The 12848-nt window shown below is 44.7% G+C and overlaps 1 protein-coding gene across 1 annotated transcript; it reads left to right on the forward strand.

Annotated features, from left to right (window-relative positions):
• The first annotated feature begins 427 nt into the window (after positions 1-427).
• Positions 428-2614, forward strand: LOC119339466 (peptide methionine sulfoxide reductase B1, chloroplastic-like). Its single transcript, XM_037611513.1, has 5 exons — positions 428-669; positions 1663-1768; positions 1879-1944; positions 2084-2281; positions 2385-2614. Exons 1-5 carry the CDS (start codon positions 474-476, stop codon positions 2410-2412), a joined length of 594 nt encoding a protein of 197 aa, XP_037467410.1. The 5' UTR covers positions 428-473; the 3' UTR covers positions 2413-2614.
• The last annotated feature ends 10234 nt before the right edge of the window (positions 2615-12848 follow it).

Here is a 12848-nt window from a genome sequence, read left to right on the forward strand (position 1 = left end):
CCGTCAATGGGCAGTGCTTCAACATGATGACGGGCAGATGGGCGGCCATGAGCTGCAACTGACGTTGGCAAGCCAGGGGCGTCACAACGTTGGCACTGCCGAGGACAATGACGACGAACACGATTGACCTAGCGCGAGGAAGTAGACGAACCAGAGAAATTCAATGGTGGGGGGAGAGGAAGAGGGGCAAATCAAATGGTCGCACGGTGACTGGCCAAAATTTGGACCGATCGACCGACGCCTTAGCATCGTACAAAAAAAAATTGGACGCTCACGGACGAGCACGCGGCGTGGCGAAACAACCATTCGTGCCTCTGCTTGCTACGGAGACGCTAGCGCGCGCGTGTGCCGATCGGCGCTCCTCCACGTCTCGGCAACGGCAGCCACGAAACGAAAACAGACGAAAACCCTTTTTGGGCACCGCTTCCGTCCGTCCGTCCCGCAAAAAGAATACTAGTCGCTGGACCTCATCGATGGCCGTCCGGTGTCACGCTGCTGCTACCTTGGTCTCGTCCCGAGCGCACCTGTCCTCGTACCTCCCGCCCCTCCTCCCCTCCGCGCGACCCCGACCCAGGACGACCCGCAGCGGCGGCGGCAGCTACAGGCGGGCCGCCGTTCGCGCCATGGGCGCCGCGCCGTCTTCGCCCTCGCCGTCCGGACAAGCCCCAGGTTGCACGCCGTCTACTTCCGTTTATTTCTATGTACATATATCTATATATACTCTTACGGCTCATGCTTTTACTTCAAAAAAAAAAGGATTTCATGGCGGACTGATTTGGGTGCGTTAAAGAAATCGAAGTGGAGTTTGCTCTGCGTTTTTGGTGCAGCAGCTTCGCATCACACCTGAATTAATCCCGTCAGATGAAACGAGACAGGGTCATGATTGATTAGTTTACATTATGTCCCTATTTGAGTTGAGTTTGGCCCAAGTAGACCTGTGTTAGGGCAATGATGCCGCTTCATAGACGGCAACAGAAATAATAACATGGCAAAACAGGACTATGATGCTCATAGTGACATGGTATGATGCCCTTCGCTCGCCGATGTTTAGGATTCAGGCGATGCACTGATGGCTCAAGGGGATTTCTTGTGGACAAACTGTCACTCACCGAATTATCTGTCTGAGACCCTTTGGTTCAAGAACAAATACTGGTTCGCATGGAGCTAGCTCCATCAGAATTCACCATCGAGCCAGCTTGATGAGAATTTACCCATTTAAAGCTTCCAGGACCAGTTTTTTTTGGCTCTTGCTCAAAAAATTGATTGAACCCATACTGTTTGCTATACTTCAGTTTAAAGCTTTTCTACCGAACCAAAAACTTTGGTACCCACTACCGCACGACGCAGTGCTTGCATGACCCAATCAGGTATGCTCTACCATAGCGCGCGGCAGCTGACAAAAATCAAACGGGTGAAGGCGTGCTGCTTGCTGCCGAACATGCGCACGAGTACATTTACTGAATTTTTTTATTTGAAACCATGGTTGCCATAATTGATGTTTTGGATTCAGAAAATGCATTGATGGCTCATGGTGACTTTTGTAGACAGTCTCTCAGTCACTATTATTTGAATTTCATATGCCTGTCATATGACTTAGCTAAGTTCCAGTATGATATCTTCAAGTCATCAGTAACTTCCAAGTAACATCCTATATTTTCACAGGGAAAGCGGATAACGCGTCTCTGAGTGATGAGGAGTTGAAGAAGCGCCTCACAAAAGAACAGTATTACGTCACTCGGCAGAAGGGAACTGAGAGGGCATTCACAGGGTAAGTTGCCAAATTCTAACTATAACCTTCACTTATTTTCGCCAATCTGAGTTTGCTATTTCTCGTGCTACCACAACGTAACATTGTTCTTTTGTTTGTTGTATAACCAGGGAATACTGGAACACTAAAACCCCAGGCATCTACCATTGCATCTGCTGTGACACCCCTCTGTTTGAGTAAGCACTGTCGCCTGAACATCCAAGAGGGACAGCCGCGTCTTTCTTCATTAAAAAGCTGAAGATATTTGCCTTTGCACTTGAAATGCTATCTTTTATTGTGCTCATTGTTCCGCCCTGATGCTTGTCTGTGTTTTAGGTCATCAACCAAGTTTGATAGTGGTACTGGATGGCCGTCCTATTACCAGCCGGTTGGCGACAATGTGAAAAGCAAGCTTGATATGTCGATCTTCTTCATGCCTCGGACCGAGTCCCTGTGTGCCGTCTGCGACGCTCACCTGGGGCATGTTTTCGACGACGGGCCACCGCCGACTGGGAAGAGATATTGCATCAACAGGTATGTTTGAAGCCTTCCTTCCACTATCTTCGCTGCATTTTGCTCTTGTTGGCAAGCTGCATGGATGAGGTTTCTTTTCACTCATTCACCCTCTGCCCTGCAGCGCGTCTCTGAAGTTTAAGCCCCAGTAGTCCCTGGAAGAAGAATCAAGATGCAAGCACCAGTGCGTCCCATGTAAATTTTGGTTTTGGTATGAACTATTTCCAGTGTAGTAGCCTAGTCCGCCCGGTCTGCGCATGTAAATTGATAATTTCCAGGTTTGTAATTTGTAAAGCCATTTGTCCGAAACATCTGCATGTTCCTCCATGAGCAGTACCGTTTGGCCCTTTTTGAGTGTCAGGAGTTGCTGTGACTGTGGGGCAGTTGGTCACTGCTTGTGCACTTTAAACATCATGATATCAGAGACGAAATTGGGCTGCATCTGAGCTAGGATAGATGGAATTAATCAGCATACCTGACGTACGAAGGAGTAGTATCTCACGTGGGGTTGAGTCGCGGGTACTGGGAGATGGGCGTTGATGAAAAACACAAGCCCGCAGCAGGAGTTGATGATGCGATCCTGTATGTCATTGAGCTGGCCAGCCATGCTCATAATGTAACGTCAAAAGATGCAAACATACTCCCTCCGTCCTTTAAAGAGTGTACTTCCAACTTTTTTGGAAAGTCAAACTTTTTTATATTTGACCGTGTTTATATAATAATACATCAACATTTATGCCATCAAATTAGTACCATTAGATTCGTGATAAAATATACTTTCATCATATACCTATTTGATTTTGCAAACATTGATATATTTTTGCACAAACTTGACCAAACTTTGAAATAGTTTGACCCTCCAACAAAGTTGGAAGTACACTCTTCGAAAGACGGAGGGAGTAATGATTAGTGAACCATACATTGTGTCTCGATGCAGACAACTAACTACCATGAGGAAATCCATTCCGTTTCTAGTACACCGTTATGCATAAAGAATCATATCGAAAATGAGCAAATTCATACAAGACTAAAGTTATGACTAGGCAGAAGGGGAAAATGGATAGCAGTGATGATCCACATCGAGCAGTTCCTGATACAATATGTTAGATAATAACGAGAAATAAACGAGATAAAGAGACACGGATTTTTACGGGGAAACCCTTGCGGGAGAAAACCACGGATGCACGAAGGCGCAATCACTATGATGGAGGAGTATTACAAGCACGAGACGACAGACCGTCTGAAGTGCGACTACATGGGGTATATAAGAGGGCAATACATGAGAGTCCTTGGAGGACAAGTAAACGAGTTATACTCGTACGCGTCGACGTCAACGCAAAGGCCCACACCATTTGTACTACGTCTAGTCCAACACGGTACTAGAATTTAGATCATAATTTAACAATCTGCACTTTGATCCAAATTCCCTCCAGTAGTCGAAGAAAGTTAATAACTCCATCCAAATGAGCATAAACACCTTGTGCGTCAAAGTCCATCGGACTAGTGAGAAATACCAACTAAGCCTGAGCAAAGCTCAAACTTATTGGTAGGAACTGGCTTTGTCATCATATCAGCAGGATTATCATAAGTACTTATCTTGCATACCTTCAAATCACCTTCAGCAACAACATCTCGAATATAGTGAAATCTAACATCAATGTGCTTTGTCCTCTCATGATACATTGGATTCTTTGTAAGATATATAGCACTTTGACTGTCACTAAACATGGTAGGGCAAGATGAATCTCCACAAAGCTCAGTATACAAACCTTTCAACCAGATAGCTTCTTTGCATGCCTCGGAAATAGCCATATACTCGGCATCAGTAGTGGAACAAGCCACAATAGACTGCAAAGTTGCTCTCCAACTCACAGCACAACCACCAATGGTGAAAACATAACCTGTGAGCGATCTTCTCTTATCCAAATCACCAGCAAAATCAGAATCAACAAAACCAACAAGTCCATCTCTAGTTTTCCCAAACTGTAAATAAGCATTAGAAGTACCACGCAGGTATCTGAAAATCCATTGAACTGCTTTCCAATGCTCTTTTCCAAGATTAGCCATGTATCTACTGACAACACTCAATGCATATGATAGGTCAGGACGAGAACAAACCATGGCATACATAAGTGAACCAACTGCACTTGAATAGGGAACTCTAGACATGTACTCAATATCTGCATCTGACTTAGGACATAAAGCTGATGACAATTTGAAGTGTGCAGCTAACGGTGTACTCACCGGCTTGGCATTGTGCATATTAAAACGACGAAGAACTTTATCAATATATCCCTTCTGACTTAGATATACTTTTCCAGACGGTCTATCTCTGGATATTTCCATGCCAAGTATTTTCTTTGCTGCACCCAAATCCTTCATCTCAAATTCATTGCTCAATTGCTTCTTTAGTTCATTAATCTCTGACATACTCTTTGCAGCAATAAGCATATCATCAACATAAAGGAGCAAATAAATAGTTGAACCATTGACAGTTTTCAAATAAACACAACTATCATATTTAGACCTTTTGAAACCTTGAGAGAGCATAAAGGTGTCAAATCTCTTGTACCACTGTCTAGGGGATTGCTTCAATCCATAAAGAGATTTCTTTAACTTGCAGACAAGCTTTTCTTTTCCAGGAATAACAAAACCTTCAGGTTGTTCCATATAAATATCCTCTTCTAATTCTCCATGTAAAAATGCAGTTTTAACATCCAATTGTTCAAGCTCAAGATCATGCATGGCAACAATACTAAGTAAAGTGCGAATAGAGCTATGCTTCACAACAGGAGAAAAGACTTCATTATAGTCAATACCTGGAATCTGGCTATAACCTTTAGCAACTAACCTTGCTTTATATCTTGTCTCGTCATTAGGAGAAACACCTTCTTTCCTTTTGAAAACCCACTTGCAACGAATAGGTTTCTTCTCTCTAGGCAATTTTACTAAATCCCAAGTGCCATTCTTTTCAAGTGATTCCATCTCATCATGCATAGCAGTCATCCACTTATTACTATCACCAAAAATAATAGCCTCGGAATATGAAGAAGGCTTAGCACTACCTTCAATTTCTTCTGCAACAGATAAAGCAAAAGAAACAATATTGCACTCTTCAATTAACCTGTCAGGTTTATTAATACCCCGTCTAACTCTGTCACGTGCAAGATTCCAACTGGGTGGAACAATAGGCTGATTTGGAGAAGGAGTGACATGATCATCATTAACGACGGGTTCATCATGTGCACCAACAATTTCATTACCAGATGTATCACCTGAATCAATAACATGCTCCACCTGAACAGTAGGCTCCTGAACAATAGACTGCTATTCACTCTCAACGGGAACATTAGTAGATGAAACATCATGTAACATAGCAGATTCATTAAAGATAACATTTCTGCTAATAACAACCTTCTGGGTTTTAGGATTCCACAATTTAAAACCTTTAACACCAGACTTATAACCAAGAAAGATGCACTTAACAGCCCTAGGCTCCAACTTTCCATTATCAATATGAGCATAAGCAGTGCAACCAAAAACTCTCAACTGTGAATAATCAGCAGGTGAACCAGACCATACCTCAATTGGAGTTTTCTTATTAAGAGAAATAGATGGTGAACGATTAATGAGATAACAAGCAGTGGAAGCAGCCTCAGCCCAAAAACGCCTATGCAAACCTGCATTGGACAACATGCAACGGGCTCTGGAAATAATGGTCCTGTTCATACGCTCAGCAACACCGTTTTGTTGAGGAGTATAAGGAACGGTGTAATGTCTGACAATGCCTTCAGACTTGCAATAATTCTTAAATTGCTTAGAACAGAATTCCATACCATTATCAGTGCGAAGTATTTTTACCTTCCTTTCAGTTTGTCTTTCAACCATAATCTTCCACTCCTTAAAAGCTGAGAATGCTTCATATTTATGCTTCAAGAAATAAGGCCAAACTTTTCTTGAATAATCATCAATAATAGTCAGCATGTAACTAGCACCACCTAGTGACTTCTTGCGAGATGGTCCCCATAAATCAGAATGCACATAATCAAGAATACCCTCAGTTGTATGAGTCGAAGTGTTGAACTTCACCCTCTTGTGCTTGCCAAAGATACAATGCTCACAAAATTTCAGTTTACCAGGTTCATATCCATCAAGGAGACCTCTCTTGTTTAACTCTGCTAAACCAAGTTCACTCATATGTCCAAGACGCATATGCCAAAGGTTAGCAGCATCACAATCAGAATTCTTTGAAATAGCTAGAGTAGCGTTACCTGAAATGGTAGAACCTCGAAGGTAATAAAGACCATTGGTCGAACTTAAGTCACCTTTCATTACAATAAGGGAACCTTTGGTGACTTTCAAAACACTATCTCCACCTGAATACTTGTATCCCTTTGCATCAAGGGCACTCATAGAAATAAGATTTCTCTTCATCTTTGGAATATACCGAACATCTGTCAAAGTTCTGATTATGCCATCAAACATCTTGATTCGAATAGAACCTATGCCTTCAATCTTGCATGGTGAATTATCAAAACCCAAAACGGAACCAGCAGCAGTAGTGGAATCAAAAGTATTAAACCAATCTCTATATGGACACATATGAAAAGTGCATGCAGTATCAAGTACCCACTCATCATTGGTCTCAGCACATCCAGCAATAACGACAAGAGCATCATCGGAACTATCATCACGAGCAACGTTAGCAGAATTTTCACCTTGTTTGTTACCTTTCCTCTTTTCTTTATTCTGCAACTTGAAACACTCTGAGATGTCATGCCCGTCTCTCTTGCAATACCTGCAATACTTCTTGTCTCTGAATTGCGACCGCCCCTGTAGCCGTTTTTACTTTTGCCTTTGTTTCCATTATTGGAGTTCTTCTCCTTTGTCCTGCCACGAACAGATAATCCCTCGGCTTGGGATGAACTCGAACCATCATGAGCCACCATTAATTTCATCTTCTCCTTAGAGTTCAAAGCTTCATAAACTTCATTAAGCGTGAGAGTATCACGACTGTATAATATGGTGTCTCGAAAATTGGTATAAGAACTTGGCAGTGAACAAAGTAACATTAAAGCAGTATCTTCCTCTTCATACTTAACCTCCATTGCAGCTAGATCGGATATGATCTCTTTAAATTCTGAAATATGATTCAAAACATTACCTCCCTCGGGTAACCTGTGCAGGAATAATTTTTGCTTCAGATGCATCTTGCTGGTGAGATCTTTAGTCATGCAAATCCCTTCCAGCTTTAACCATAGAGCGGCGGCAGTTTTCTCGCTCAAAACTTCCTGCAAAATATTATTATGCAAATGGAGTTGAATTTGTGACAAAGCCTTACAATCAATTCTTTTCTCCTCATCAGTCCAGTTTTGAATTCGGTTCTTCCCAAAACTATCCAGTGCTACATCATAGTCGGCCTGCGCCAACAACGCCCGCATCTTGACTTGCCATAGGGTAAACCTTGTGTCACGGTTCAGCAGCGGAAAATCGTACTTCATGGATGCCATGAGTAGATTAAATCTGTGTTCACAAAGTAGTACAAACCGATAGGAAAAAATCTCAAAGGAATTAATTTGCAGGGCAAAGAATCAGAAAAGTAGCACCTGATAATAGTCGCTCGGTGGACGTAGCAGTTGATGGGAAAACCAATCTGATCTAGTACTAACTAGTAGTACTAGCTTTGAGCACTCCACGTGACCAGTAGTAGTCAAGAAATCCAAGTACTCATGTACTTGTCTTCACGTAGCAAGAAACTCCGTGGATGGGACTTGACCTTGTAGTACGCAGCAGCAATCAACAATGATCGATCAAAAAACGCGTGAGTAGTAGTAACGGCGGCGGCTACGTCACGTGTGATCCCCTCGGGAATTGAAGCCAGCAACTTGTGGACGTGGAGCAGCGGCGACGACTCGACGACTTTGTAAAGAATCAATCTCCTGTCGGTCTCGGCTAGAAATCGATCGGACGGATCGACGGACGCGTGCGGCGACGCACGGACAGAACCCTAATCTCTTGTCTCAAATCTCGTATCTTGAACCTCAGCTCTGATACCACTTGTTAGATAATAACGAGAAATAAATGAGACAAGGAGACACGGGTTTTTACGTGGAAACCCTTGCGGGAGAAAACCACGGACGCACGAAGGCGCAATCACTATGATGGAGGAGTATTACAAGCACGAGACGACAGACCGTCTGAAGTGCGACTACATGGGGTATATAAGAGGGCAATACATGAGAGTCCTTGGAGGACAAGTAAACGAGTTGTACTCGTACGCGTCGACGTCAACGCAAAGGCCCACACCGTTTGTACTACGTCTAGTCCAACACGGTACTAGAATTTAGATCATAATTTAACACAATAAAGATGATGTAAGTGTACACGATCCGAATGTGGAACACGGTCACGCGAACTAAAATTCATGTTGATCCAATAAAAATGATGTAAGTGCACATAATACGAGTGCGAAACACGGTCACACCAACTAAAAATCATGCAGGCACCATGCAAGCAGTCCAACCGCCGAGAGCCACCTAAGGAGCCAAGAACATCCGTTCACGTACGTCCGACGCAGGTCGCAAATCAAACTAGCGAGAGAAGATGGTGTCGCCAAAATATCTCATTGGGGACTCTTCGACGATCTCACATTGGGGCCTCAAAACTCTCTCAAGATATGTCTTTTGGATCGAAAGAAGTAGTGAGTGGAAAGCAGATAGGTGATTATCTTGGACTTAGCTTCATGATTGGTGTAGAAAGCCATTTAAAAGCAGCACAAGGAGGTGGTGTTCTCTCTCGAAAAATATGATGCGAGTGGAGTTTGCTTCCGAGTGAAATGTTGGGGGTGGGACTGGCTGAACCAAAAATATGACTGTTACACACACTTTAACATAGCTCAGAGGCACTGGAGTGATTAGTTCGGAATCACCAAACATTACTAAAGGTTGCAACTTTCAAACATCTCAGATGGTCCTCACTCGGATAGCATTCGGAGCTCCGAATGGATGTCACACTACTTGTTACCACTTCAAAAAAATTGAGAGGGAAACTGAAGGGCGGTCAGTTGCTTTGGTGTATCGGAGTATAATAGTTGGCGGCTCCGAACAACTAGGGTTTGCAACGACTATATCTCGACGCTTCCAACTTAAGATATCGGGAGCTCCAAATATGGTGGAGAAATGAAAGTATTTTGAGGGTATTAGTGTTTGATCTCCAAGCACAAATAGAAATAAACTCATCTTAACAACTTCATTCCCCTTTGATAGTATCGACATGCCTATGTGCTCGATGTAATCTTGGATCACTACAATGAAAAAAGTAGATTTTTGGCTTGGCCAACACTTGTCTTCAAAAGAATTTGTGGGCCATGTTTCATCTCCTTTGTCGCAACCAAAGGGATTTTTTTAGATAAACTAATTAAATCATTAATCCATCGAGATATGTTGACAATAATTATCAATATCCACCAAGGGGATATAATGTACCCTCATCCGGTCTGAGGGCACTCGAATCTAGGGTTTCCCCTTGAGCAATAGGGGTTGAGAGGAGAGAAACATACGGCGCCTGTATGCGTCGTCGTCGATGGCTTTCACCTGACATCTCACCACCCAAGTTATCGACCGACTGGCCCACCAGAACTAGCGCCGACAACACCCTTCTTGCCATAAAAAAGGTTTGGGAACCAAGAAAGGAGGGGGCAAAGGGATCCTCTATGCCGCCCCTAAAACAGGGAGGTGACACCCACGAACGCCGCCGCCATCATGGCCGCCCATGAACCAGGGATTTCTCCCGGAACCCTATCCCCACTGCAGGTTGTCCCAAATCACCCCGATCTGAGGCCAGAAACAACCAAGATCTAGATCTAGAGGGACGGAGCAGTTGGGCTGGCGGTGGCCTACAGATCTAGCATTGGAGCTCCCCTCGCATTGCAACCAACCTATACCTCCCCCTTGTCACCCGTCCGCCGAACGAAATGGCCACATCTGCATGTGCCCCCGCTGCACTGTCGGCCATGGCCGAGGCAAGCCGTTTCAGATCCTGGAGTCCACCACGAACGCCATGAGCCACGAAGCGACGACATTCCCATCGGCTAGTGCCAAGGGCTTTGCTGACCATAACCTCCGGCAGCATCGAGGAAAGAGAGGTATGTGGTGGTGGGGGCGGACTATCGAATAGTCGGTCCTGTTAATTTTAGGCGCAGTGAAGAATTATGCTAAACAGTTGAAATTCCCGCAACTAATTTTAATTGGTTTCCATGGTGATGAATTTGCGCGCCAAAATTGTAAGAGCATCTCTAGCAGACCCCGCATAAGTGGTCAAACCCGCAAAAAAATTGTGTTTTACAGTTTTGGATGAAAAAAGTGTCCAGAACAGAAACCGTAAAAGTAGTCCAACCCGTAAAATTTTGAAGGGCCACCGCAAATGCACACCCGAAACCCTTATCTTTGGAGGTTGGAGGGCCGAATATAGGGGCCCCCGTATACCGGTCAAACCTTGTCGGAGCAAACACACCGCCGCGGAGTTTGCCGGAATCCGCCCTAAACTCGCCGGAATTCATCACCGCACATCGGAAAAGGCCGCTAGACGCCGTAATCGATCGCCGCCGGTTCGAATTAGACGAGCTCGACATCGTCGTGGCCTCCCATGACCTCAGCCTGGCCGTCGGAATCCTCCCGACGCGGCAGGCAAAGGGGCACGGCTCGCCTGGCAATAAAGCAAGGCGCGGACGATGGAGGCGACGGGGCGTGGCCGGCAAGGCTGGGCACGGACGACGAAGGCGACAGGGCGTGGCCAGCGAGGCTGGGCGCGACCGGCGCGGTGATGGGGCGCGACCGGCAGGGACGGGGTGTGACCGATGGGCGATGGGGCGCGGCCGACGGGCGACGGGGCATGGCCTGCAGGCGACGGCGCGCGGCCAACGCGGCCGGCTGGAGGAAGGGGCGGCAACGGCCGGACTAGAGGAAGGAGCTCTTTATTCCAGTTTTACAGTTTGTTTTACCGTATCTGTTCGGCCGCGCTAATTTTCGACCCGCAAACGCGATCTTCGTGAAACTACAAACGTGTTTTGCAGGTCAAATTTTTGCACGATCTGCTAGAGTTGCTCTAACCCAGCTAGAGCTGCGTGGCCGCACTCTGCATTACAGATTTGCAGGTGAGTGGCAGTAGAGCACGCTGCCATCCGTCCATCACGCTGCCACGCCAAAGACTTTTCGCGCACATTACAGACTCCGCCTTAAATGCAGGCTGCTCTTAATTTGGCCGAACCACCGTTGCACCAACCTTCATCTTCCTTCAGCCCGGCCCAGGCAGCAAAGCACCAGACCAGCAAGACAGCGTGCATCTTTAAAAAAGAAAAGGAAAAGGCAGACATCAGACTGTTGAATACGCTATGCTTTAGGGTTTGATCAATCTGGACGACTGGTTAAGCTGCCCGAGCCCGCATTTGAGCAAAGCCCCAACTCAAGCCTTCGAATTAAAATTTGTGGCCGGGGACAAAAGAAGAAGAATCAAAAACTACTTCAGCAGCGCCTACCCAAACCTGTAAGAGCAAGTATAACAAGATGGCCTAAACCAGGATAAGACTTTATTGGTTGCAATTTTTTGTCGATAGCTACCAAGCTGACCACTTGATAACCGGGGTAAGACTTTAAATGTTATATTTCTGTTGACTTGGAAAAAAGAAAAGAGAAACAGACTACAAATTTACAGACAACTGCTACATGTGCTTCTAGAGACTTTGTGAGGAGAGAGTGCGGTGGACCATCCATCAACAGAGTATTACATATTTATATTCAACTATTATACTAATAGTCTATAAGCTTTGCTATACTATTAACCATGCTCTAAAACATGGAGCCTACTCTCACGGTTTGGATGGGTCAATCATGATTCTTAAAGTTGTCATGTCTCAAGATGTATGGATTTGACATTCTTTATTTGATTCACTGGCCTTTCAATAATATCACTATCCTTCAAGATCACCATTCTTTGTCCAATCAACGACATTCTAGGGAACCATACTAAATATTTAAATTCAAATCTCTCCCTAAGGCACATAATATTTGTGTTCTAAAATTATAGGATGTGGGATGCATTGGAACCATACTTCAAGTTATAATATATACTTGATTACTTGTAAAATGGTAATCTATTTTTATTAAACATGTACCGGTGCTTCACTTAGACAAGGGGAGAAGGGGGGCATTGCCTCCCTTCCCCGATCATTACATTAAGAGTCTAACCCACAAGTGAAGGTAGGACAAAAATAGAGAGACTTCGCCTTATTAGAAACAATTATTTGTCAATAAATTGGTGGCAGCCCTCGAACCAAGATATTTATCATCTATTTGGAAGTTGGACTTTTGTGAGGGATAATAGCAAAGGCAGTAGCACTGATTGAAGATAGGGAGAGGTATAGATTTTACCGAGACGGCGATGCAACAATGATTGGAAGGGGAATCCTAACACAAGTGGTGAAGCCGTGTTCGGCGGATGATATGCCGGGTACTCCGAGTTTGGCGCCGTGACTACACCGGCAAAACAAGCATAGGCTAAGGTAGTCACCAGGGCCTCCTTTGGGCAAATAAGC

Source organism: Triticum dicoccoides, chromosome 7B, assembly GCF_002162155.2.
Source record: "Triticum dicoccoides isolate Atlit2015 ecotype Zavitan chromosome 7B, WEW_v2.0, whole genome shotgun sequence".
In the NCBI taxonomy this organism is placed as follows: Eukaryota; Viridiplantae; Streptophyta; class Magnoliopsida; order Poales; family Poaceae; genus Triticum; species Triticum dicoccoides.

Excerpts from the sequence above, each read along its gene's own strand:
- LOC119339466 (XM_037611513.1), top strand. The coding sequence starts at position 474 with ATGGCCGTCCGGTGTCACGCTGCTGCTACCTTGGTCTCGTCCCGAGCG. Across the intron at positions 1,945-2,083 it reads TGTGACACCCCTCTGTTTGA|GTCATCAACCAAGTTTGATA; the intron begins GTAAGCACTGTC and ends TCTGTGTTTTAG. Across the intron at positions 2,282-2,384 it reads AAGAGATATTGCATCAACAG|CGCGTCTCTGAAGTTTAAGC; the intron begins GTATGTTTGAAG and ends TCTGCCCTGCAG.